At 50.2% G+C, this 21,290-nt stretch overlaps 1 protein-coding gene across 1 annotated transcript; it reads right to left on the bottom strand.

Annotated features, from left to right (window-relative positions):
• Window positions 1-7,870: 7,870 nt before the first annotated feature.
• Window positions 7,871-20,161, bottom strand: CCDC197 (coiled-coil domain containing 197). The gene is made up of 7 exons (XM_025392659.1): window positions 19,886-20,161; window positions 19,223-19,459; window positions 17,802-17,884; window positions 16,137-16,315; window positions 13,895-14,032; window positions 12,065-12,181; window positions 7,871-8,125 (listed from the first exon to the last, which is right to left on the bottom strand). Exons 2-7 carry the CDS (start codon window positions 19,324-19,326, stop codon window positions 7,922-7,924), a joined length of 825 nt encoding a protein of 274 aa, XP_025248444.1. The 5' UTR covers window positions 19,327-19,459; window positions 19,886-20,161; the 3' UTR covers window positions 7,871-7,921.
• Window positions 20,162-21,290: the final 1,129 nt, after the last annotated feature.

Below are 21,290 nucleotides of genomic sequence, written 5' to 3'. Positions count from 1 at the left end.
AAGACAGTTATGTGGGTGAAGGATTTGACAATTCCTCTTGTTCTTGGGGACACCAAGGGTGAGGATCGGTGAGGTGCCAAGAAGAGTTGGTTTCTAATTTTTTAATACAGTATTTCTTTCTGGTTATAAAAAACATGTTAGGCCAGGTGCGGTGGCTCAGGCCTGTAATCCCAGCACTTTGGGAGGCCGAGACGGGTGGATCACGAGGTCAGGAGATCGTGACCATCCTGGCTAATACGGTGAAACCCCGTCTCTACTAAAAAATACAAAAAACTAGCTGGGCGACGAGGCGGGCACCTGTAGTCCCAGCTACTTGGGAGGCTGAGGCAGGAGAATGGCATAAACCCGGGAGGCGGAGCTTGCAGTGAGCTGAGATTCAGCCACCGCACTCTAGCCTGGGCGGCAGAGCGAGACTCCGTCTCAAAAAAAACAAAACAAACAAACAAACAAAAAAATGTTAATCACAGAAACTTTGGAAAATACACAAAAGTATAAAGAAGAAAATAAAAAAATCCTACAATCTGGAGATAACCACTATTAACATGGCAGAGCTCTTCTCCACTTTTATGCATCCCAGCATTCCTGAGACACAGGATCCATGCCCTTGGATGGCCTGGTTTCCCACAAGGGGGTGATGCTTAGGTTGGAGAAGACACAGAATTTGAACAGGTGTGCAGGTGTATGAGGCAGCTATTGCCATCATGCTGTGTAACAAGCAACCTCAAACTTGCCCTGGCTTACGGGTAAAAGAAGCATTTGTCTCTCACTCATGAGTCTGTGGGTTGGCTGAGGATTGACTGATTTAGGTGCATCCCAGTTGCAGGTTGGGTCCATGTCTGCTCCACATGACTCTCATCCTCCTGGAACGAGGGGGGCTCCCTGAGGCAGGTTCTCTTCATGGGTGAGCTCACAGGTGGTAAGTGCACTGTACAATTATGTTTCAAGCCTCTGTGTCATGATCCACTGATATTTTATTGGCCAAAGCACACAGCCAACCCAAGTCAAGAGATGGGAATGATTATTCTGTCCACCAGGAGGTCCTGGCAAGAGTGTGGATGTATACTACTGGGGCTGAGCATTTCATCTACTATACTAGGTGGGTCTAATATTTGCTGCTATCCCCAAGGGCCTTGATCCTCCTGCTTAGAACATTGTTTTAGTAGATTTCCTTCTACTCTTATATTTGTATAATTTTTACGAAATTGAATTTCTATGCTACCTTTTTAAAACTCCTCCTTGGTTTTTGTTTTCACTTAGCTTTATACCTTGTACATTTTTCTAACATTAAATAGTTTTGAAAATATGTTAATGACTGCAGAATCATAACATGTTTTGGCATAATTCATTAATCTCTTCTTCTAGGATACTTAGGGTTTTCCAGTTGGGGCTACTGTAAATAACAATGTGATGAACATCTTTGTGCAGAAACTTTGTTGGCACCTGTCATGGGCATTTCTTGCTTCTGTTTGCCCAGTACCAAGTCTAACCTCCCTCTGAATCAGTGAGTCAGTGCCCTGATTTCCCTTTGGGGGAACCATCCCTCACCTACTTTGAGTCCGTGTAGTTCATGTGGCATCCATCACTGACTCCCGGGGAATGGCCTCTAGCCACACAAGACATTCCATCTCACTAAAGCTCAACAATTGGACCCAGGCCGGACCATCCAGAGTATGGAATCCCCCTGATTACAGAGATTAGTTCAGAAATGACACAGTGCCTAGTCCTGGCTAATTAATGGTTGTCTAAAAAGAGGCGCATGACCCAAAGTGATCCAATCAGAGTGAATCCTAAGACTGGCCAAGGAGTAGCTCGGAAGAGGCGTTCTCTCTTCTCTGAATTCAGCTTCAGAGGGTGCTGGCAATCCTGAGGTTGCTGGCAGCATCTTGTTTACACTGAGCTTGAGAATAAAGCCAAGACCTGGGCGATCAAACCCAGAAACAAAGCAACTGGATCCTGCTGACACTGTGCTCCTGATTAACATGCCTCCAGCAAGAATCCCTGCGCTTTCCAGTTTCAGAAGCCAATGCGTTTCATTTGTCTCCTAAACTGAGTTGTGCTTTCTATCACTTTCAACCAAATAATAGCCCGGTGTTACTGACAGAAGTTCCTTAGCTGGAATTTCAGTGGTCCCTCAGTGTCTGTGGGGGATTGGTTTCAGGACACCCCAACACATATCAAAATCCTCAGATACTCAAGTCCCTGATGTAAAATGGTGTAGAATCGTATGCACATCCCCTCATATACTTTAAGTCATCTCTAGATTACTTTTAATACCTAATATGATGGTGCTGTATAGTTGTTGTGCTATATTTTTGAAATTTTGTGCTATTTTTAATTGTTATATTTTTAATTTTTAAAGTTTTTCTTTTTTCCTGAATTTTTTTTTTTTTTTTTTTTTAAAGACAAAGTCTTGCTCTGTTGTCCTGGCTGGAGTGCAATGGCACAATCTTGGCTCACTGCTCCGCCTCCTGGGTTCAAGCAATTCTTCTGTCTCAGCCTCCCGAGTAGCTGGGATTACAGGTGTGCACCTCCATGCCCAGCTAATTTTTGTATCTTTTAGTAGAGACGGGGTTTTGCCATAGTTGGCCAGGCTGGTCTCGAACTCCTGACCTCAGGTGATTTGCCCTCCTAGGCCTCCCAAAGTGCTGGGATTACAGGCGTGAGCCATCGCGCCCAGCATTTTTTTTTTTTTTTGAGATAGAGTTTCACTCTTGTTGCCCACTATCTCGGCTCACTGCAACCTCCTTCTTCCAAGTTAAAGTGATTCTCCTGCCTCAGCCTCCCAAGTAGCTGGGATTACAGGCGCACGTCACCATGCTCAGATAAATTTTTGTGTATTTTTAGTAGAGATGGGATTTTTTTCTGAATATTTTTGATCTGGGGCTGGTTGAATCTGGAGTATTTTTGATCTGCGGTTGGTTAAATCCAAAGGTGTGGAATCCGTGTATACAGAGGGCCGACCATACTGAGCCAAAGGACATAAACATTTTTTAGGCCTCTCAAGACCTCTTAGCAAATTGCTTTCCAGAGAGTTATGCAAACAATTCTATAGTAAGCCTATCTTAAAAGCATTTGTCTATTAGCTTTAAATTATTTTGACAGGCAGTAATTGTATGGTTGAAATATTTTTATGTTTATAGGCCATTTTATGTCATGATTGGCTGAATATGAGCAACTGGTATCTTTTTTTTGAATACTTTTTAAGAGCTCTTTAAATATCAAAAACATTGATCCTTTCCCAAATTCCTCACCGTTTCCCCCCAACTTATTGGCTTTTGATATTTTGATGTGCTCTAAAGTAGATGTATTTGTAACTTTTTTTTTTTTTTTTTTGAGATAGGGTCTCACTCTGTCACCTAGGCTAGAGTGCAGTGGTGCAATCTCAGCTCACCGCAACCTCCACTTCCTGGGTTCAAGTGATTCTCCTGCCTCAACCTTCTAAGCAGCTGGGATTACAGGTGCCTGCCACCACGCCTGACTAAATTTTTTGTATTTTTAGTAAAGACAAGGTTTCACCAAGTTGGCCTGGCTGGTCTCGATCTCCTGACCTCAGGTGATCCACCTGCCTCTGCCTCCCAAAGTGCTGGGATTACAGGTGTGAGCCACTGCGTCGGGCTTTTTTTTTTTTTTTTTTTTTTTTTTGAGACGGAGTCTCGCTCTGTCGCCCAGGCTGGAGAGCAGTGGCCGGATCTCAGCTCACTGCAAGCTCCGCCTCCCGGGTTTATGCCATTCTCCTGCCTCAGCCTCCCAAGTAGCTGGGACTACAGGTGCCCGCCACCACGCCCAGCTAATTTTTTTGTATTTTTTTTAGTAGAGACGGGGTTTCACCGTGTTAGCCAGGATGGTCTCGATCTCCTGACCTCATGATCCACCCGTCTCGGCCTCCCAAAGTGCTGGGATTACAGGCGTGAGCCACCGCGCCCGGCCTCGTCGGGCATATTTGTAACTTTTATGTGGCCACATTGTTTTTGGGTGTTACTCCTGTCGTTCTATGCTTTCAAAGTCCTTCCCTGTTGAAGACCAGGTGAATATGGACCAAGTTTTCTTCTTTTTGACATTCAGGACTGGGCGCAGCGGCTCACACCTGTAATAGCAGCACTTTGGGAGGCTGAGGTGGGCAGATCACTTGAGGTCAGGAGTTCAAGACCAGCCTGACCAACACGGTAAAACCCTGTCTCTACTAAAAACACAGTAATTAGCCGGGCATGGTAGCAGGTGCTTATAATCCCAGCTACTCAGGAGGCTGAGGCAAGAGACTTGCTTGAACCCAGGAAGAGGAGGTTGCAGTGAGCTGAGATTGCACCACTGCACTCCAGCCTGGGCTACAGAGTGAGACTCTGTCAAAAGAAAGAGAGAGAAAGAGAGAGAGAGGGGAAGGGAGGGAGGAATGGAGGGAGGGAGGGAGGAATGGAGGGAGGGAGGGAGGAAGGGAGGGAGGAAGGGAGGAAGGGAGGGAGGGAGGAAGGGAGGGAGGGAGGGAGGGAGGAAGGAAGGAAAGGAGGGAGGGAGGAAGGGGAAGGAAGGGGAAGAAAAGAAGGGGAAGGAAGGAAGAGGAAGGAAGGAAAAGGAAAGAAAAGGAAGGAAAAGGAAGAAAAAGGAAGACAGACATTCATATGCCCAGGGTTTCTCTGCCTGTGATTTGAGAGCTGTCTGTGTTGGAATCACCTGGGGAGATTGCTTAAAATCCAGATTTCTGGGCCTCACCCTAGAAAGAGTCTCTGAGAGGAAGCCTCAGTTCTCTCCATTTTTAGCAAGTCTCACATGTGGTTTCAGTGAAACACTAAAGTTTGAAAACCACTGCTCAAAAGAATGATAGGACACAATTTGAAAAAGAACACAATCTGATTCCCTCCTCCTACGAGCCAATTTCCCCAGCAGCAGCCATTTGGCAATAATCCAATTCTTCCAGGATGGTCTGTGGGAAGAATTTTCTCATGCTTGAACTTCTTAAAGCTGGGATTCATTGGCAGGTAACCAGCTCTTGGTCTCAAAATGTCCAAGCCCAGGACTGTTGGTGTCTTGGGATCCCATGGTCCAGCTGGAAGGTCGGATGAAATGACATTTCATAAGGTACCTGAACTACTGCTTTTTATTTTTTCTCCAAACGCCCTTGAAGGTTTTTCTCCAGCTAATATAGAACCTATGAGAAAAGTGCTTTGAAGGTGCAGCGTCAGGACGGAGTGAGCTTTCTGTATGGTAAAAAGCCAAGAAAGGAGAAACAGCATTCTGGTACTTACCAGCAGCCCAAGGTAGCCATGCTGTTAAGTGAAATGCCCTGTGTCCAGTTGATGGCCCCAGCCCTGCCCAGGGGAGGCTGGGAGCTCCCAAGATACCCAGATGCTGTCTGCAAATGTTGATTGGTGGCCAGGTCATTGCCACGCCAAGCAACTGTTCCAATCACCCTCCTCTCCGAGGAGTGTGACAAAATGAGCTAGATCAAGCACAACAGGTGCACAGCAGGCAGGTGACGGGGGACGGAACAACATAGAGCCCTCGAAGACACAACCAACAAGCCAGAGAACTGCACCCTGGGCGTAGAAGGCAGTGCTCTCTCCAGCACCTCCCAGGAGGTGAGACAGGGTTAGGGCAGCCCTCCTGCAATGCCCGGTCCAGCCCCATCGTGCAGAAGGAATTCCGAAGTCCAGGCAGAGGGAGTTGGTGATCACGGTGGAGCAGTGCCCGGCTTCAGCACGTAGGATTTGCCATTACGCTAAAGCAGCGGTTCTCAAAATGTAACCCCAGGACCAGCAGTATCTGCTGTATCTGGGGACTTGTTAAAACTGCAGAGGACCTGGAAGCTCTGGAGGTGGGTCCACACTCTGCATTGATACAAGCCCTCCTGACATGTGTTCAAACCTAAGAACCACTCACTTAGTCCTCTGCACTGGGGAAGATTAATGGAATACTTTAGCTTGCTTCGGGAAAGACAGAGAACAGAGAGGCATGAGTGTGTGTGGCTCCCTGTGCACCGCCCTTGATGGAATCTAAACCTCATGGCCTGGCATTTGGGGCCCCACGTGGTTCCCCAGCCCACTTTCTCAGACCACTCAGGGGGTTCCGCCTGCTCCAGCCGAACTGCAAGTCCCTACTCCAGCATTTCTGTCACTCTTCTGTAGTGCAGCCTCTTCCTTCTGAAATCCCACTCAAGCCCTACCTGAGGTGCCCTCTTTCCTCTGAAGGTCTATGAGATAAGAAACTCGAAACAGCGGCTCCCTCCTGGTTCTCCTTTTAAAACACACTACTCGCCGGGTACAGTGGCTCACACCTATAATCCCAGCACTTTGGGAGGCCAAGGCGGGTGGATCACCTGAGGTCAGGAGTTCGAGACCAGCCTGTCCAACATGGTGAAACCCCGTCTCTACTAAAAATATAAAAATTAGCCAGGCATGGTGGCACGTGCCTGTAATCCCAAATTGGGAGGCTGAGGCAGGAGAATCACTTGAACCCGGGAGGTGGAGGTTGCAGGGAGCAGAGATTGCGCCACTACATTCTAGCCTGGGTCACAGAGCAAGACTCAGTCTCAAAAACAACAACAACAACAGAAAACAAACAAAAAACACCCCAAAATATAACCACACTACTCTTAAAACCTGGCCACAATCAGCCTTCCTTCTTCCATGTACCTTTCCTGTTTAGCTCCCTGGCCAAGCCTGACTCATCCCCTACCCGCTCCCGGCAGCACCTGGAGTCAAGCGGGCTCTCGGGGTTCTCAGCTGACAGCATCTTTTCTAAAACTCCCTTTTGAAAGTCCATGTGCTGACTCACCACTGTTTACAGCTCAGCACCTGCTCTTAACTTTCTGCCTTTACCTAGATAGATTAACAGCAGCTGACCTCTAGAGCGGAATTATTTTTGGGACTGTGGTGGTTGCTAGAATGATTTTACCCCAGTGGCACAATGAAAGCAAGCAAGTGCCTTCTGTGCAGACCTGGCTCTTCCAAACTTGACTTAGAATGTCAGACTGGAGTGGGGGGCTTAGACTTCCTCACCACCGCCCCCTTTTTTTTAAAGACAGGGTCTCGCTCTGTCACCCACACTGGAGTGCAGTGGCACAATCATGGCTCACTGCAGCCTTGACCTCCCAGGCTCAAGTGATCCTTCCACCTCATCCTCCTAAGTAGCTGGAACCACAGGTGTGTGCCACCATGCCTGGCTAATTGTTTTATTTTTTATAGACAGGATCTCCCTATGTTGCCCAAGCTGGTCTCGAACTCCTGGGCTCAAGTGATCCTCCTACCTCTGCCTCCCAAGGTGCTTGGGATTCCAGGTGTGAGCCACCGTGTCCAGCACTCTCTCCCAATTTTACAGGTAGAAAAACCAGCCCAGAGAGGCGCCTTGCCTTGCCAAGGTCTCCCTGAGAGTACCATCCATTCCAGGTAGCTCAGACACCTGCAGGATGGGCAGAAGGTACCAACCTGGTACTCAACTTCTGGAAGCCAGTGATGAGATGCCCCTGCACATTCAGAGCCCCCATTAGCTCTGCAGACTGCTGTGGGCAAGGTGAACTCCCATGCACCCCATGGCCCTGATGGCTGTTTACAGTGTCCTGTGACTGGGACATTCCCAATAGCCAAGCATTCGTCCAAAGCTCCTCAGTCTCAGGAACCCACCATGAAAGTGAAAGACGCAACCTCAGATCCCAGGTAGGGAGTCTTCAGTCCAGGGTCTTCCAGCCTGGCCGCCGCCCCCAACTCAGGAACCTGCCTCTCTCTCCCCGATCCCACGCAGGCCTTACCTGGATCCCTGCCAATCTCCCAGGATGGAGACCAGCACCCCCAACCCCAGCTGAGCCCAGGACCCTGCCTACCCCCTCAATGCCCCAGACTCTCTCCCACGGGCTTGGAGGTGTTGGTGGTGAGAAAAGGAGGCAGGCAGGTAAGGAGAGGTCGTGATGCTACGGGGCCTGCAAGGCGTAGGCCGGTCAGTACAGGCTGGAGCACTCTGAAGCATGGGGTCTGGGAAAGGGGGTCCTGGGGGTGGAAACCCAGCTCCTTGGACATTTCCTGAAGGGTTTGGGGTGTCTTCTGAGCCCCTGGTCCCTGAGGCTGTTCCAAGACCAGCACCCTCTGGGTTCCGTGAGCAGTGCGATCAGTCTTACAGTCTCCATTTTGTCCAACATGAAGTCCTGGGAGGGAAAAGAGATCTCTCACCTGACAGTGTTTTGGCCTCTGGACGCTACTTCCTAGGGACCAAAGCATCGTCAAAGGCTGACCTACTTCTTTAACTCTCACAAGGGCCCTGCAAAAGACGTGGTATCAATGCCACTGGGCAAATGAGCAAACAGAGGCTCAGAGAAGTTAAGTGACTTGTCTGATGTGGCATAGCCAGGAGTGACAGAGCTGGATGACTAGGAGTCCAGATCCTGGTGTAATTTCCTGAATGTGGTTGCCTGCCTTTTCTCACTGCTCCTCCAAGAAGCCCACCCTGACTGCCCCCAGCCTCCTTCTCTGAAGGGCATTCATTTCTTAAGGACCAGATGAGCCTCCATCTCCTGTTGCCTAGCAGAATGCTGAGCACATTCAGGTGGCTCAATTCATGTTGGCTGAGTGACTGACAGACGTCAATCCAGAGGCCCAAACTGATTGTTGCTTGGGACCCTGTGACATCACCACATAATTTCTTCCTTTTTCTTGGGAAGCAGATGAAATTAAAACACTGTGACTGTTTAGATAAATGTGTCCTTACTCAGAAATCTCATTTCTTTGCGATATGAATAAGTTACAAGCTGTATATAACTAGGGATGCCAATTACACAGACTTCAACTGAATGGTGCCCACTGAGTTGTGCCATACAGCGGCCTCGATACTGCCTGTGAGGTTCCTGGAGAAGACCTTCTTAACTGAGCCACAGGCTTGCTCACTGCTGACTGTTGCACTGGACACTAGGGAAGAGACCTGCCCCTCAGTGTCCCTGGGGAGCTAAGTGTCCTGTGTTTGGACATCTGCACTGAACCTGCCTCAAATGAGGTAAGCACGTTCTGACCTAGGATGAAGTCAATGCTAGAGGTGGCAGACAGTAGAGTATGGAAAGGATGGGTCTTTGATGATGCCACTGAGCCTAGGATCACACCATGCCTGAAACCCACCAGGCAGCAAACTTCCACTCATGACACAAGATGTGCCCTGGTAGAGGAGCCAAATGACCTCAGAAAAGAACAAAGTGGGAAGACTCACTCTTCTCAATTTTAATATTTACTACAAAGCCACAGTAATCAAGACAGTATGGTACTGGCATAAAAACAGTCATAGAGATGAATGGAATAGAATCGAGAATCCAGAAATAAACTTTCATATTACAGTCAACTGATTTTTGACAAGGGTACTGAGAAAATTCAAAGGGGAAAAATAGAACTTTTTAAACAACTGGTGTCAGGACAACTGAATATCCTCATGCAAAATAATGAAATTGGACGCCTACCTTACATTAAAAAATCAACTGAAAATGAATCACAGACCTAAACAGTAGACCAAAAACTATAAACTTCTCACAAGAAACAGGTGTAAATCTTCATAACCCTGGATTAGGCAATGTCTTTTTAGATATGACACGTAAAGGACAAGTACATACACATACCCAAAGTAAAACTATTGGATTCTTGGCCGGATGCGGTGGCTCACACCTCTAATCTTAGCACTTTGGGAGGCCGAGGCGGGTGGATCGCTTGAGGTCAGGAGTTCAAGACCAGCCTGGCCAACATGGCCAGGTGTATTCTCTACCAAAAAATACAAAAATTAGCCACGTGGGGTGGCGGCGCATGCCTGTAGTCCCAGCTACTGGGGAGGCTGAGTCAGGAGAATCACTTGAACTCAGGAGGCGGAGGCTGCAGTGAGCCAAGATGGCGCCACTGCACTCCAGCCTGGGTGACAGACGGAGACCCTGTCTCAAACAAACAAACAAACAAAAAAACAAACAAATTGGATTCCATCAAAATTCAAAACTTCTGTGCTTCAAAGACACCATCAAGATAGTAAAAAGATAACATGCAAGATAGGAAATATTTGCAATCACATATTTGATAAGGGACCTATATCCAGAACGCAAAAAGAATTCTTACAACTCAACTAAAAAAAGACAAATAGGCCGGGCACAGTGGCTCATGCCTGTAACCTCAGCACTTTGGGAGGCTGAGGCAGGTGGATCACTTGAGGTCAGGAGTTTGCGACCAGTTTGGCCAACGTAGTAAAACCCCATCTCTAATAAAAATACAAAACTTAGCTGGGTGTGGTGGTGCATGCCTGTAGTTCTAGCTACTCGGGAGGCTGAGGCAGGAGAATCTCTTGAACCCGGGAGGCAAGGTTGCAGTGAGCCAAGATGCGCCACTGCACTTCAGCCTGGGCAACAGAGTGAGACTCCGTCCCAAAAAAAAAAAAAAAATCAAATTTTTTAATGGGCAAAGAATTTAAATAGATATTTCTCCAAAGGAGAGATACACATGGCCAATAAGTGCATGAAAAGATACTCAACATCATTAGTCATCAGAGAAGTGCAAATCAAAACCACAATGAGATGCCACTTCACACCCATTAGGAGGGCTAAATTAGAAAAGATTGACAATAGCAAATGTTGGCAAGGATGTGGAGAAATTGGAACCATCGTACATTGATCATGGGGATGGTAAATGGTACAGCCATTTTGGAAAAGAGTTTGGCAGTTCTTCAAATGCTAAACATAGAGTTAACAGATGACCCAGAAATTGCACTCCTAGGTATGTGCCAAAGAGAGGTGAAAACATATCTCTGCATAAAAATTTGTACACAAATGTTCATAGCAGCAATATTCATAATACCTAAGGAATGTAAACAACCCAGATGTCCATCAGCTGATGAATGGATAAACAAAAGTTCTATCCATACAAATAGGCCCATACCATGGAATATTCAGCCATAAAAATAAAGCACTGATTCGTGCTAGGGCATGGATGAACCTTGAAAACATTATGCTGGCCGGGCGCGGTGGCTCAAGCCTGTAATCCCAGCACTTTGGGAGGCCGAGACGGGCGGATCACGAGGTCAGGAGATCGAGACCATCCTGGCTAACATGGTGAAACCCCGTCTCTACTAAAAATACAAAAAAAAAAAAAACTAGCCGGGCGAGGTGGCGGGCGCCTGTAGTCCCAGCCACTCCGGAGGCTGAGGCAGGAGAATGGCGTAAACCCGGGAGGTGGAGCTTGCAGTGAGCTGAGATCCGGCCACTGCACTCCAGCCCGGGCTACAGAGCGAGACTCCGTCTCAAAAAAAAAAAAAAAAAAAAAAAAAAAAAAGAAAACATTATGCTAAATGAAAGCAGTCAGATGCAGTGTATCTTTTTGGGAGTGATGAAATGTTCTGGAATTAGACAGGGGTAATGGCTGTGCAATTTTGACTATACTGAAAACACCAAAGTGCATAATTGTAAGGGATACATTTTATGGTATGTGAATTATATCTCAATAAAGTTATTATTTTAAAAAGACACGCTCTGTTGTCAAAGCCAATCTGATCACGTTTTCTGTTACTGCAGTAACAGTATCCTGACTGATGGGGGCGATGAGGAGAGAAGCCCAGTGGACTTACAGTGTGAAGTTTAAGATGAGGACCCTGTGCAAGAGGCTCCCTCAGTCACTGAAATGCCCGCTGCCAGCGTACTCATATATGTAAGAGTGTGATCATACCTGTTTGCATCTTTGTGCGTGCAAGTTGATGTTTGTGTGCTTGTTTGCAGGTTTGTCTGTGTGTGTCTCATGTGTGTTGGTGTGCAGAAAGCACATGTGGATGTTGATGGGTATATACTGTGTGTGTGTGTGTGTGTGTGTGATGTGTCAGAGGGGAGCTACATATAAAGACCAGGTGGGAAGTTCCTCTATGCACCCTCTACACTGACCCTTCACCTAGTGGGTGCTCAGGTTTGTTGGGAGACTAATAGAGACCTTAGGACCTTACTGCACCAGGCACCCATGTAGCTATGGAAAGAAGAGCTGATGGGAGGCTAAACACAAATGCAGCCTGAGCTACGGAGCAGGACTAGCTCAAGTTGGAGGCTTGCCTGGGGCCATCAGGAGCCCCGCAGCCATCTGTCTATCCTTACCTTAATCAGATTGAGCTTGGAGAAGAGATCCATGCTCTTGGGCATGCTGTGGGCAGAGGGGCAGCACTGCCGGGCCATGTTGGTGATGGTCATTTGCATGTAGCTGAGCAGCTGATCCTGCAAGAAAGAGAAGGAGGCGGCGGCTCAGGCTGTCTCCCAGCATCCCCTGCCCCTGCCCCAGCCCCAGCTCACTCCAGCTAGCAAAATGTCGTGGACAGAGCTGGGACGCCGGGAGTGTCCTTCTCATCATGGTCTGTATTCCTCTCCTGCGGGGCTTGGTTGAGTTCCTCCCCACCTCAGAGCCTCAGCATCCTCCCCTGCAAAGAGGGAGGTTGGACTAACTCCTTTCAGAAGGGTTTCCTGGCTGGAGGCATCAGGGTCCACACCTCGTTAGAATCTGAGGACTGGGAAGGGGCATGGAGTGGGGTCCTGGACTTCAGACTTCCAGGATCCTGGTCTGCTGCAGCAGCTTAGAGAGAAAGACCTCAAAGGGGCTCTGTAGACTGTGACCCCCCCAGCTCCCTCCCTAAGCCCCTTGCCTTGGAAGCCTCGTCTTCAAACTCAGAACCCCCAAGGCCCAGTCAGTCTGGACCTGAGCAGGCCTCACACTCACTCCATGACCTCATCCTGTGCAGAGAAGGTGTGCCCAGTGCAGCCCTGTGCCCAAGCCATGGTCCCAAGTGTCCTCCCGCAGTCCCTGAGGCCAGAAGAACATAGACTGTTGCCTCCGTTTATGGTGAGGAACCAGGGTCCAGCGGTGACCAGACCACGTTCCCAAGGCCAGCAAGGGGCAGTGCAAGAGCTGAATTCTGGAATCCCTGGAATTCATGGCCATGGACTTTGGCCATGACTTGTTCTTTCTGAGCCTCATTTTTCTCATTTGTAAAATGAGTGTGAGTAAAATTCACCAATATTCAAGAACACCTACTCCAGGTCAGACTCTGTGCTAAGCGCTGCCTGGAATGATCAGAGACACACCAGGGTTGCTGAAGACAGTGCATAATAACCACTCACTTAAATGCCATTATTTTATTATTAACCACAAACATTACACAAGGACTAAGTGTTCGGCACAACACGAAGCCCTGGGACTGGGCCAGTGGATCCCGGCTCCGGTTCTTGGCAGAGCTCGGTCCTGAAGTATCTGTGGCCTCAGTTTTCCCATCTGTAAAGTAACATTTGACCCCTCTAAGAGAGGTCCTTCGAAAGTAAACTGCCACCAAGGAGAAGTAAGTGGTGCAGGTACATCTGTGTGTGTGTCTGTCTCTATGTATATCTCTGCGTATGTCTGTGTGTCTGTACATGTGTTTGTGTCTGTGTGTGTGTCTGACTGTGTCAGTGTTTCTGTGTGTCTGTGTGTGTCTGGCTGTGTCTGTCTCTGTGCATTTGTGTGTATGTGTCTGGCTGTGTGTGTTTGTCTATATGTCTGGTTGTGTCTGTGTCTCTGTGTATGTCTGGCTGTGTGTGTGTCTGTGTGTCTCTGTGTCTGGCTCTGTGTGTGTGTGTCTGTGTGTGTGTGTCTGTGTGTGTATGTGTCTGTGTGTGTGTGTCTGTGTGTCTATGTGTCTGGCTCTGTGTGTGTGTGTCTGTGTTTGTGTGTGTCTGTGTGTGTGTGTCTGTATGTGTCTGTGTCTGTGTGTGTGTGTCTGTGTGTCTCTGTGTCTGGCTCTGTGTGTGTGTGTCTGTGTGTGTGTGTCTGTGTGTCTGTGTGTGTGTGTGTCTGTGTGTGTGTCTGTGTGTGTGTGTGTGTGTGTTGGGAGTGATGACGGAGGCATCAGCTTCCCCCTCCCCACCCCTAGCCCCACCCTCAGGCCGAAAGACTGGACTCACACTATAGCTGCTGCTGGTGTGTGTGTTTGCGTCGAAGTCAATGTCCTTCTGGTAAGTGATGCTGTGCTCCAGCTTCCACCACTGCTCCTGCTTGCGGTGACACTTCTTCTGCAGCTGATACAGCCGGATCTTGAGGCTCTGACGCAGAGGGAATGGGTCATCTTGGTACAACAAACCCTCCAGGGCATGTGCCCTGGTCTGAGTCCCCAGGGTAGTATATGCAATGACAGGATAGGAGGAAGGAACACTTCTGGGTGGCTGGGGCCATTCAAGGCACCAGAGATGCAGAAAAGGGCATGTCCAGGCTGATGGAGTTTACCCGAGCCCCAGTTCCTGATGATTTTATAAAGGGGAGTTCCCCTACACAAGTTATCTTGCCTGCCACCAGGTAAGACATGCCTTTGCTCCTCCTTCAACTTCCACCATGATTGTCAGGCCACCCCAACCATGTGGAAGTTGAATCCATTAAACCTCTTTTTCTTTATAATTTTTTTTTTTTTTTTTTTGAGACAGAGTCTTACTCTTTTTGCCCAGGCTGGAGTGCAATGGTGCAATCTTGGCTCACTGCGACCTCCACCTCCTGGGTTCAAGTGATTCTCCTGCTTCAACCTCCCAATTAGCTGGGGTTATAGGCACGCACCACCACGTCTGGCTAATTTTTGTATTTTTAGTAGAGATGGAGTTTCAGCATGTTGGCCGGGCTAATCTCGAACTGCTGACCTCAAGTGATCTGCCTGCCTTGGCCTCCCAAAGTGCTGAGATTACAGGCATGAGCCACCATGCCTGGCCCTCTTTTTCTTATAAATTACCCAGTCTCAGGTGTTTCTTTATTAGCAGCATGAGAAGGAACTAACACATGCTCCCAGCCAGGCCCTGTGGGATAGGAATTTGAAAGATACAGAACAGGCTGGGTATGGTGGCACACGCCTGTAATCCCAGCTACGCAGGAGGCAGAGGCAGGAAAATCGCTTGAGGCTGGGAGGCGGAGGCTGCAGTGAGCTGAGATCACGCCACTACACTCCAGCTTGGGCGACAGAGTGAGACCCTGTCTCCCAAAAAAAGGAAAGAAAGAAGGAAAGGAAGAGAGAGAGAAAGAGAGAAAGAAAGAGAGAAAAAAAGAAAGAAGGAAGGAAGGAAGGAAGGAAGGAGGGAAGGGAAAGAAAGAAAAAGAAAGAGAGAAAGAGAGAGAAAGAAAGAGAGAGAGAAAGAAAGAAAAAGAAAGAAAGAAAGAAAGAAAGAAAGAAAGAAAGAAAGAAAGAAANAAAGAAAGAAAAAGAAAGAAAGAAAGAAAGAAAGAAAGAAAGAAAGAAAGAAAGAAAGAAAGAAAGAAAGAAAGAAAGAAAGAAAGAAAGAAAGAAAGACAGACAGACGCAGGACATACCCCCGTGGCCCCACTTCTCTGAGGCTTACTTTTCTCCGAAAATGGGAAGAATAGCATGGCTGGACTTGCCTTTCTCTAGTCCCAGCCTTTGGAATAGCAGCACCTACCTGGAGGTGCTGGCATGAGATTTAAGTGAGATAAAGCACGTAAAGTGCTTCAGGCAGTGCCCAGCCCATCAATGAATCACATTCTCCAAATGGTACAAAGTGGTGCAGGCTTGCAACACTGCCACTAGGGGGCAGATGCTCTCTCCAAACACCACGCAGTAGCCCTTTGCAGTGAACCAACCAGCCCGTCATCATTCCTCTGGGATCCCTAAGTCCCCGGTCCCCGTGGCTGCACGAATCTTCATGATGCCACGCCTTTGTTAGGGCAGGCTCTTCCACCTGGAGTGCCCATCCCTCCCAGCGGAAGTCCTAATTATTATGAGATAACCACAAAGGAAGGGGAGGGAAATGATGTCTCTGGCACTGACTTTGAGGCAGTTTGTGTTGGTGCCTCGCAAGGACCCTAGCAGCTAAAATGTGTTGCCCCCATTTGACAGACGCAGAAACTAAGGCTCAGAGAGGGTACAAACTAGTCATACAGCTAGTGGGTGGCTGAAGTGGGAGCTGAGACCCAGTCCCTCTGCATCCAGGACACATGGCTTTTTTACCACGCAGAACAACTTTTAGGCACGAGCTGAGCCTCAGGCAGCAGAGGGGAGAGAAAGGGGATACAGAAGGCGGCTCAGGAGCGAGAGCCCCACCCAGGGCCCTCCAGCATTATGCCACGGCACCCTCCAGGCGCGCAGGAAAGGGGGCCCCACGCCCCCAGCTCCCTGGGCCACCGGGAATGGAACAGACTTCAGGCAGCTGTTACCGCCATGAGAGCCCTGTGACCCTCCTCTAGAGACTCCAGGCTCTGGTGGACGGCCTGGCTCATCTGGGAGAATGCCTCGAGGCGCTTCTGCGTGTCCTGGCTGGCTGTGAAGAGCTTCCCGTAGTGCTTCACCATGGCCTCCACCAGCACCTCCTCCGGCTCCTCCCATCCCGTGCAGCCTATGGAGACAGCGCCATGGCAGGATGGGTGGGTGCCCCTGCAATGGGCCATGCCAACAAGGTGGCCAGGAATTCCGTCTGGGACCACAAAGTTGAGAGGTGCAGGACAGTCCATGCCAGGCTGACCCCAAGACAGTAGGATGGTCCCGCAGCTCTCCAGGCTTGCCATCCATGCGTGCACCCCCACTCCCCCCCTGCCCCGCCCCCTCCACTTCAAAGGAAGCCTCAACCTTGGAAAGTTCAGCCAGAGACTGAGACAGGGATTCTGGATCGAGACTACCGAGCGAGGCAGGAGACTGCCCTCAAGGAGACGTTGCTGCTTGGGGGAGCCTGAGAAGGGGATAGGAATTGTTCCTGTCCTGGGTGAGCAAGTACCAAGTCCTGATGGTTATGCATTTTGGATGAGTCGAACAGGCAAAACTGCTGAATTAGGAAGGTCCCAAACCACGAGCAGCACTGGGTGCTGGGTCTGCCGCAAGACCTGCAGCCCTGACTCCTCCTTGGCTCACTACTCAGTATATATCCCCAGCCTCCCAGCCACATCTCCCAGCAGCCCGGAGCTCACCACCCCCAAACCCACCTGGCAGCCCTGTGGCTGCTGCCTACGTTTGTGTCCCTCCCTCTGCCTGCAGGGTCATTCTCCCTTGCTACACCCATTTGAGCCCCATGAAAGGTCACCTCCTCCGTGAAGCCTTCCCTGACCTCCAAGGCAGAGGTTTTGGAGTTTCCATAACTCCTCTCATTCTAGCACTTAGTACAGTGGCTATGAAGTCAGATGGACCAGAGTCTGAGCCCAGCACCACCACTTCCTGACTGGGCGACCCTGGGCAAGTTCATTACCCTCTCTGGGCCTGAGTAACACAGTACTGCAAAGCTCATAGGAGGGGTATAAAAAGATTTAATAAAAAGCTTAGCACAGGGCACATATTTAATAAATGGTAATAATTATGTATTATTGATGGTGTTGAAATAATAATGACAATAAATATGTGTGACTCCCCTTCCCTTTTCTAATGAGTATTCAGCACTCATAAAACAACACACGAAACCTCATCTCAGATGTCCTTATACTCTTAGTTAATAATAGCAAAACAAAAACACAAATCCAAAGACAAACAAAATAATAATAATAATGGCCAATGTTTACCAGGTACTAGCTATATGCGGGGCCCTGTGCTATGCTTATAAAGGATGACTTCATCTAGTCCACATAACTATTGCTCTTCCCATTGTACAGATAAGAAAATCAAGGCCTTGAGAACTTGCCAGAGGCCACACTGTTAACGACAGTGGAGCCAGGGTTGGGACCAAGCAGTCAGACTCGGCTGTCTGCACCCTTCCCCACCACTGTGGGGTTGGCCTTTTTGGGTTCCCATTCTGTAGATGGGCAGCTCGCAGCTCCATGAGGCCACACACCGTGTGACAGTCCTGCAGCCAGGAGGCGGCTGCGGAGAGAAAGAGCTTTCCGAGGAAGCTGCGTACATACCCTCGGGGATTTTCTCAAGGACCTTAATCAGATAGTCTTCAAAAAGCTTGTGCTTCTCCACTTCTCTCTTGAGCTTCTTCTGCCTGTAGAGCCAGATGCAAGAACATGGCCTGGAGGCTCCCAGGTCATAGGACCCCCTGTGAACAAACCTGGGCCACCCTCTGTGATCTCCTGCTTGGACCTGCCCTGGGCCGGCCACGTACCACTTTATCAGTTGGCCATAGACTTAGGAGTCTCTCCACCTTCATTTCATTGCTGAGCAAACTGAGCCACAAGCAGGTCAAATAAATGCCCACAGCAGCATCTCCTAGGCAGCGAAGAAGGTGCCTAGACTTGAAGGCCAAGTCTTTCTGGCCAGAGTCTACGATGCCTCCTCTGGAGGCTGTGCAGGTGCCTCCCATCTCGGGAGACAGGCCAGCACCTACTAGCTGGTGATGTTGGACCAAGTGCTTCACTTCTTTGTGCCTGGGTAGCCCATCTACAGCAGGGGTGATGTGAGCTGCTGACCAGGGTCATGCGTGGGGCGCCAAGTGTATTGGGAGCGTTCCATCAGAGGTGGGTTCCCCACCAATCCCGGAGGGGAGAGGGCCACTTGCTATTGCCTGGCCATACTTGACTCTTCGGGGAATCCCTAAGCAAGTCTCCAACAGGTCACCTGTTCTGGACCCAGCCAAGGTCAGCAGTCAAGCGCAGAGACCAGAGCAGGGCGTGGCCTGGCCAGCTGACTGAGCTCCCAACCCATTCTCTGGCTATCCAACAGGGGCTGCGCTGGGGGTCTCTGAGTGGCCCAGGGCAAGCCACTCTGCCTCTGTGGGCCCCCCTTTCTCATCCATATGGTTCTGAAAAGTGCAGAACAATATCATCCTTCCCACAGATACCACATGGGGCCCTGTGAGCCATGACGGTGCTAAACCTTATTGGAATCAGGAAGCCCTCAAAATCTGTTGGAATGGTTGGCCCTTCATAAAACTTTGCAGAGACACGTCCTTTTGCATCTAATTCAGGTTTTTGTGTGTAGTCTGAAATTTCATCTCCCCAACCTCCCATCCTCATGGGGTGAGGACCCAGGGTCCCCACTAAGAGTCAAGGCGGCAATCTTGTAGACTGGCCTTAGAGGGGCTGAGTGGACAGGTGCAGACGGATGGTCACCCACAGTCCTCCTTCCTGATGTAGAGGCCCAGCCAGCAGAGGGCCCAGGACTGGCCCAAGATCTGAGGCCAAAGGGCAATAGCCACACCTCTTCTCTCTCCCATCACAGCTGTCGCCCAGCCCTGCCCCGCCCATTTGCTTCCAGACCACACTGCCCTCTTCATCCACCCCCTGTCCTGGCCTCCTCAGGGACATGTTTGCTCAGTCCAGCCACTTAGCCCACCAGGGAGGCATTGGGGCTGGGGCTGGGGCAGGGCTGGCACAATGCGTACTTAGCCTGGAGCTGGTAGAGTTCCTGCCACAGCCCTTGAAGGTCCTCTTCCTTGTCACCAGGATTGCTTGGGCCAGCTCTCTGGCCTGTGTCCATGGCTGCCATCACCCCACTGCCACAAGCTACGCAGGAGGACAGGAGCCAAGTGAGCCAGGCAGGATGAAGACAGACCAAAAAGGAACAGTCACAACTGCAGCTTCTTCTTCGGATCCTCGGAAGCCAGGGTTAGCATCCCCACCTCACAGAAAAGGAGACAGAGGTTCAGAGAGGGGCTGTAACCAGTTCAAGGTCATCTGGCAGGACTGGATGAGGACCCAGGGCTCATTAAATCCCAAGTCCAAGGTCTTCGGGCTGCATCCCCAGCTCTGGAGAAGTTGAGGGTGCCATTCTGTAGGGGCCTTGTTTCCCTTGCAGCCCTATAACTGGTACAGCCCCATCACCCCCAAGGCTTCAGTTCCTGGCCACCAAGATGCCTGGGAACTTTCAATAAGTGCTGGCTTCCAACAAATTCTGGAAGGAGTCATAGGGTCAGAGCCTGAGCTGGTTCGGAAAACAGCCTGCTTAGGGAGGAGGCAGCTTCATTATCATCTCTGCCCACCCACCCCCATCCACGCATTTATTCACTTAACCAACATTACATGCTCTGAGCTCGTACAGTGCTTGCAGAACTACAGTGGAGACTAAGCAGAGATGCTTCGAACAAGCTCATGGTCAAGCTGGGAAGATGGTCTAGTTACAAGTAGCTTCAACACAGCCTTGCAAACAGTTCCTGGGCCACTCGCCCAAGGCTGGTACGCAAGCATGACCCTCATTGATCAACTGCTGAACCAGCCCAGTGCATTGAGGAGAGAAGGTGAGAGGCTACAGAGTCAACCTTTCTAGGCCTAAGCATCAAACACAGGTAGACAGGCACTATAGGAGGAAGGGGCCTAGCTGACTCACCTACAGCTCCAGGAGCACAAAGCCACAGCCAGGCTGTGACATCACAATGCTGGCTTCTGTCCTCATGATGTGTCCATTGCAGGATCCACCTGTGGAGGGCCAGATTCTCCATGGTCCTAAAACCTCCCACCCCCACCGCCCAGTCCCGTTCCCAAGAAGATGGGGAGGAAGGGCATTGGCAACCCCATGGGAAACTTGGGCTATTTTTGTCCTTTCTATCCAGGCTGGTCTGCTTTATGGGCTGCCCAATTCCCATTGGCCTGTCTTGGGACTCTCCCTCGACCCCATCCCACCTGAGCTTGGTGGCTGCAGCTCAGGCATTTCCCCATCAGCCCCCCAAGGCTCAGCCCCCCAAGGCTCAGCCCCACCCATGGCTCAGGACCAGGGCTGGCTCCGTGCAGGGGATGGGAGCAAGCTGAAGGACCCACGTCTGGCAACTGCCCCTGCCTATGGCTTGGCCCTGAACCTCCTGTTGGAGCTACTGGACCTGTGCCACCAGGGACGGTGGGGTGGGTAGGGCTGGGCCTCATGCCCACCCTGACATCCCACCCCCACCACACTCACCACCATGCTGGCTGGCCTGGCCTTCCCCCTCAAAGGCTTCCATTGGCTCAGAGCTGGGTCACCTCAGATGACTTCTGGGAAGTCACAGCTCAGTGTGGGCTCCACTCGGGAGGAACACTGTGGGTAGGAAAGGTCCCCAGAGAGGGTGAAGGAGGTAGGAGCCAGGGCAAGGCCTGAGCTGGAGAAGGGGCCAGGAATGAGGGAGGGGCTGGGGTCCATTTGGGGGCAGAGCAAGGGCTGGGGTTTCAGGTCTGTGGTTGGAGTTGGGGCAAGGCTGGGGCAAGATCTGGATCAAAGGCTGGGGCTGGGGCTGGGGCCAGGGTCGGGGCTGGGCTGGGGGCAGGGGCAGGGATTTGGACTCATCCCCTTCACGACCCCTCACCAGCAGGCAGTGAGATCAGCCCCTGCCAGCTCAGGAGTCCCTGACAGGTGCCCGGGGCTGCCTCCCCATGGTCCTAGAGCCCCTCGCTTATGTGCTGAGCACCGACTGAGAATGAAGGTGAAGGGTCCTGGCTCTGGCCTTGGGTTCAGACTCAGAAGGGAGGTGGATGCAGGTGTGGGCG

This window comes from Theropithecus gelada, chromosome 7b (assembly GCF_003255815.1).
Source record: "Theropithecus gelada isolate Dixy chromosome 7b, Tgel_1.0, whole genome shotgun sequence".
Lineage (NCBI taxonomy): Eukaryota > Metazoa > Chordata > Mammalia > Primates > Cercopithecidae > Theropithecus > Theropithecus gelada.
Note: the sequence above shows the minus strand (reverse complement) of the source record. Positions and strands in the feature narration are given on the sequence as shown.

Coding starts and splice junctions, on each gene's coding strand:
- CCDC197 (XM_025392659.1), bottom strand. CDS start 19,326: ATGGCAGCCATGGACACAGGCCAGAGAGCTGGCCCAAGCAATCCTGGT. Junction 17,885..19,222: donor CTCTACCAGCTCCAGGCTAA/GTACGCATTGTG, acceptor CTGGCTCTACAG/GCAGAAGAAGCTCAAGAGAG. Junction 14,033..16,136: donor GTCACAGGGCTCTCATGGCG/GTAACAGCTGCC, acceptor CCTCTGCGTCAG/AGCCTCAAGATCCGGCTGTA.